The following is a 5,167-nucleotide window of genomic DNA, read 5'->3' as shown; positions in this document are numbered from 1 at the left end:
GATGGCTACCAGGGGGATATTTAGTAGCTAAAGGGGATTAAAGGTTGGGTTGTCTATTGTTTATCAATGTTAATTTATGTTAATGAAGTTCTGTGGCTATATCAGTCTATGTTTTACAACAATAAACTGTTCATTCCTGCTATTGACTCAGTTCAAGGTAGTTGTGTCTACTTATTGGGTACACATAGCAGGGTTCCAAGGTGCGCATGCTGGGTGGTGCTGGAAGTGATTCCGGGGACAGCAGGATACATGTGGGTGATCTCTGGGAGTTACGACAGCTCTCTTGGTGAACCCGTTACACATGGGTTTACTTTACATTTTTCTATTACCTTTTTGTTTCAATTTGTTTATTTTTTTTATAACTTTCTTTGTGCTGCTCTAATCGGAGAACAGTGCAGTATCAATAAAGATGACTGAGGTCTTTGTAGAACCATAGGGATCTCTTAGTGGATTGCAGGTGCCCCTAACCATGACCTAGTGAAAGTTTGAATGAAAGCAAATATAGGTCCTCACGTCACTGTGTCCTGCAAGTAGAAAAGACGAGAGAAAACAAGCTTTATAAGCAGTAGTAAGTGACTGCATTCGACCAATGTCTATGTATTAGAGCGCACACAGCTGGCAGAATGAGCACACAGGGTTACAATGTGAAATACTGTTTGTTTAGATGAAAGACCAATTAACCGACTCCCACATAAAAGGGGACACAGTTACCATTTTTTTGTGAATTTATGTAGCTTCAGGAAAATCACATTACCAGCATTCAATAGATTGGTTAATGTGTTGTGATTAGTGCTTTGTGTGTAAACCAAGCCCTGAAAGTTTCCCAGCAACGGGAAGCTACACCACAACTCCTCCGACAAGTGTTTGGTGGTTAGTTGCCTGGCAGAGGCAGGAATTGTGTACAAGCCCCTAGATTGTACATTTTACTACTGCTACCACTTAATGCCAGCGTGCGATCTCACAAATTATTATTGGACCAGAGGCAGAAAAAATGAGCAATCAGGAGATAATCACTCTAAATGTGGGAGGTATGAAGTTTAGTACATCTCCGTCCACCCTGATGAGATTTCCAGAGTCCAGGCTAGCACACATGCTGGATGGCAGCGATCGGGAATTTAGGGTTGTAAATGGTCAGTATTTTGTAGACAGAGATGGCACTTTATTCAGTTACATCCTGGATTACTTGAGGACATCTCAGCTGTCCCTACCTTCTAAATTCTCAGATTATGAGAGACTGCAGAGAGAAGCAGAATTTTACCAGCTGGCAAGCCTGGCCGAAATGCTGGGTCAGGAGACCTTCCACCGCCCTAGAATGGAAATCTTGGAGGTGCGTTTTCTGCTGCAGGAATCCCATGCCTTTTTCCGCCTGTTTTGTTCATGCAGCAGCACTATTGAGATGTTGGCAGGCCGCATATTAATGTATGTAGAGCAGCCCATTGGAGGTCAAGGATGGAACTTCCCCTTTACTTCACAGAAACCTCTGGCTCCGGTTCCTCTTCAGAGACCTTCACACCATGACCTTGTCTTCCAGTGTGGAACAGACTACTCCACTGGAGACCACTTTGGAGCCAGGTAAATACTGTAACTTTACTGATTGTATGATGCTGTGTTATATCACTGTATTCTTCACTCATGAACAGCACAGTCCTGTTTATTTAGAAACCTGCAATGTTTTCCTATTAACGCTACCACTCATAGCATCTCTACCGTTCCAAATCAGCGGGCACACTTTGCGAAAATTTGAAAAAAGTTGAACATTCCTCACACTGATTGTCTGTGATCTTATGTGATATACAGTTCCTGAATGCAAATGTTTTAATATCACCACCGTTACTGTAAAATAAACTAGTGCAGAAAAAAAGTAAATATCTGCTCATTCAGCTAATATACCTTTCTCTGGTTAAGAGAGGGGCATATATAAGGGTATACCGACTCTTAACCCAGTCCTTCCACAAAACCACTCTACCAGAAGAGGGAAAGTTCTGGGTAGCCCTCAGGTATGACTATTAGAAAGAACCATTATTATGATTTTGGTTGTTGATCAGAGTAAGTGCTTCAGGAATATTTCATTTGAAAGGTTCACCTTACAGTAGCAGAGTTCTAGTGTTGTTGAGGTAGAGAGTCAGCAATATCAGATGAACCTCCCTCCACCTTTATAAAGGCTGTCTGAATTAATCAACCAAAATTGTCAACTTAAGAAAGAAATAAGTTAATCGCAGAGAGCGTGAGTTATGGGCATGCATTTAAAGAACATCACAAACACCCTGACTCCTTATCATACCAACTGAGGGAAAACAACTGAATGGCTCAGTGTTAACTCACCCAGCAGGACACCACATAAAGTCTAAAGAGGAACAGACTTCATTAGCATTGCCATAAAAAACGCTGAATGTGGTGTTTGAGCAAGGGAAATTAACCCAAACATTCCTGACAACGACATATTCCAGCTCTGCAGATAAAGGATTTTTATCGAAATAAAATGAGAAAAACCTGTTTTGTCAATACAAACCTACATTACTGCACACAGCGCTGTATTTCATGCTCAAGGAGAAAAGGGTCTTTCCCAAGAGACTTCCCCCTTAAAAGATACCTTTCAGTACGGGATACAAATTATAGGCTTTTTAAATCACTTTTCACTTGCATATGTGCCTCTATAGTCTTAACCATCTTTTGTGTAGAAAAATGTAAAGTGTAGAGGAAAAGTGAGACAGGTCAGCTATAACACCAAAATTACAGTTTGAGGTTTTGACTAGGAACAAATCGATACAGGACAGGGGCAGCCGGGTAAAAAGTCTTGATATGGAAGATAGTTTAATTGGTCCCTTTCAGAGGTAGAGGTGAAGGCTATGTAGCATGAAGCGCTACTTTACCATGTTTATAAACCAGAATTCCCAGTATTATATTATATATTATCTTCTTGCTCTATAGGTATGTGTCCATACAGCCTGATCAAAGGAAACTGCTAAATGGAACCAATGTCCTTGGACTGCTGCTTGACATCTTACTGAAGGAGGGATTCTTCCTAATAAGCACACGGTCTGTAGCATCCGAAGAAAAGGTGGAATGCTACACGTTCCAGAGGAAGAAAAGACCAGAGGTTCTTATGATTAAGGAAAGTACCAAAGAAGAAAACACAACAACATCTGTCCAAGTAAAACCAAGCAAATCAAACAAAAAGAGATAATGAATGGACACCAGCTTTAGAATACAGACAGAAATGTAAAGTTCAAGAGGACCAGGCTGGATCTCATTTACTGATTTTGAGCAGTGTTTATAAAAGTAAGGGACTTGTTATTCAGGGACCAATACACAGCTACATCTTCTACCAATGGCAACCCTGTGTCTTTTTTTTCTATTTCACCAATACATTGTGTGATTTTTTTTTGGTTTCAGTAGTTAATTTAGAACAAAAATCATAATAACTTTTGTCGCCAAATAAAACCCCAGTACAAGCAATAGATAAGAAGCAGTGACCGCCATTCCCCTTTTCCTGAAACTAGTTGAGCAAAAACATTACGCAAGTTCCCTTCAAGTACCAGATTCACTTCTAGATGCACACACCCCAGATAGCTAAAAACTATAGCTGCATAAGACAAATGGAAAATTAAGTCTTTACTTGATACCTTTCACTGGGCCACCACAAAAAAAATAAATAAATAAAAAAAAAAAGAAAAAAAAAAAAGGATAGGATAGGATAAATTTCCTTTTAAGACCTCAGAAGTCTCTACTAGTTTATGGAACCGAGTAAACACTTTGGACATACTGGTCAAAAAGCCAGACGACTGAAGAGGACACTGCCAAGCGTTTGAAATAGAAGCTTCTACATACAAGATTTTGGGACACATAGGCCTGTGATGCCCCTGAACTAGTCCTTAGCCCTAGAAAGGAGAGCATATAAATAGCTCATGGCTTCTGTGTGGATCTGAATATTATTAACAGACCAGCTTTGAGTCAATATACACACATTTTGGAAGCCTTCCTGTGCATTTCTATATTCCACATATTTTTAGGTGGTAACGTGTAAAAATTGTGTGTGTACCGGAGATCCAAAATACAGTAAACACCAAAAAGCAGTTAACCGCTTAAGCAATGAGAGGCCCTTTCTGAACCACTGAAAGTAATATTTACATTTAAGTATCTTTATTAAGGCAATGCATATTTTTTTTAGATCTGCAAGGTTATTCGCCCCGATTATTAAAGTGGATCTATCACTGTAAGAACCAAAATAGATAAAAAACAAAAACTATGCCAGAAAGCATGAACCACACAATCCATATTCTGCCACTGAAAAGAAAAAAAAAAACAGCAATAGTAATGTATAAAAAATAAAATGGAAACGGGCGGACATCTCTGAGGTGTCCAGAAGCTGTGCTGCAGTGCTCTTAATGAGCTTCCCGCTCAGTTTTCCTAGCTTATGGTATGCGCATGCATTAGTTCTCCTCTACTTCAGGAAGCAATGCATGAACCTAGTGGCAATCAATCTTTGGAAAGGGGGGGGGGGTCGCAATCATAAATATAATTATACACAGCCATATTTCTCAGAGGTTTTGTGAATATTCGTCTATCTGCTTTAGACATCACATTTAACTATATATAGTACGTACATCCAAGACTGCAGCCACAGACATTAGCACGCACATAACATGCACCCACAGGGGTCGCCTGTCAGTCTTTAATAATTCTATCTTTTAGGCCCAAAACAGTAATATACAGACCCCCAGAATACACACATATACGCTACTATTACAAATCCCTGCCCTGAAATGCACACACATTCATACTTGCCCTTAAACGTAAAGACACTGGCTTACACTCGCATGCGCACTCACTCGCTCTAACATTCAAACAAATTCAAAACATCTTTTCTTTCAGGCCATTTTTCCTTTCTCCTCTCCATCTCTGTACTCTTTGCCCGCATCTCATTACTACTCTCCTTACTCCCATTGCTCCTCTTATTCATCATTATTTTTGGCCTCTCCCTCTGGTAACACGCATGCACCTGCACACGTCACACACATCTGCACACAAGCACACACACTTACACCCCATACTTACCTGTACGGGTCCTGGGCAGAATCACAGCTCTAGATACCAGGCATCTGGAGCTCATTTACCAGCATTTAGGGTGTGTGGGTGTGTGTGTGTGTGTGTCTCAGACATACGCGGT

The 5,167-nt window shown here is 40.4% G+C and overlaps 1 protein-coding gene across 1 annotated transcript; it reads left to right on the top strand.

The window, feature by feature from the left end:
* Positions 1–991: 991 nt before the first annotated feature.
* Positions 992–3,184, top strand: LOC149286503 (putative potassium channel regulatory protein). Its single transcript, XM_089493871.1, has 2 exons — positions 992–1,572; positions 2,929–3,184. The coding sequence occupies exons 1-2, from the start codon at positions 992–994 to the stop codon at positions 3,182–3,184; spliced, it is 837 nt and encodes a 278-aa protein (XP_089349997.1).
* Positions 3,185–5,167: the final 1,983 nt, after the last annotated feature.

The sequence above is a fragment of the Sceloporus occidentalis genome, unplaced genomic scaffold (assembly GCF_023333645.1).
Source record: "Sceloporus occidentalis isolate IW3139 unplaced genomic scaffold, rSceOcc1.0.p SCAF_68, whole genome shotgun sequence".
NCBI classification, from domain to species: Eukaryota; Metazoa; Chordata; class Lepidosauria; order Squamata; family Phrynosomatidae; genus Sceloporus; species Sceloporus occidentalis.
Note: the sequence above shows the minus strand (reverse complement) of the source record. Positions and strands in the feature narration are given on the sequence as shown.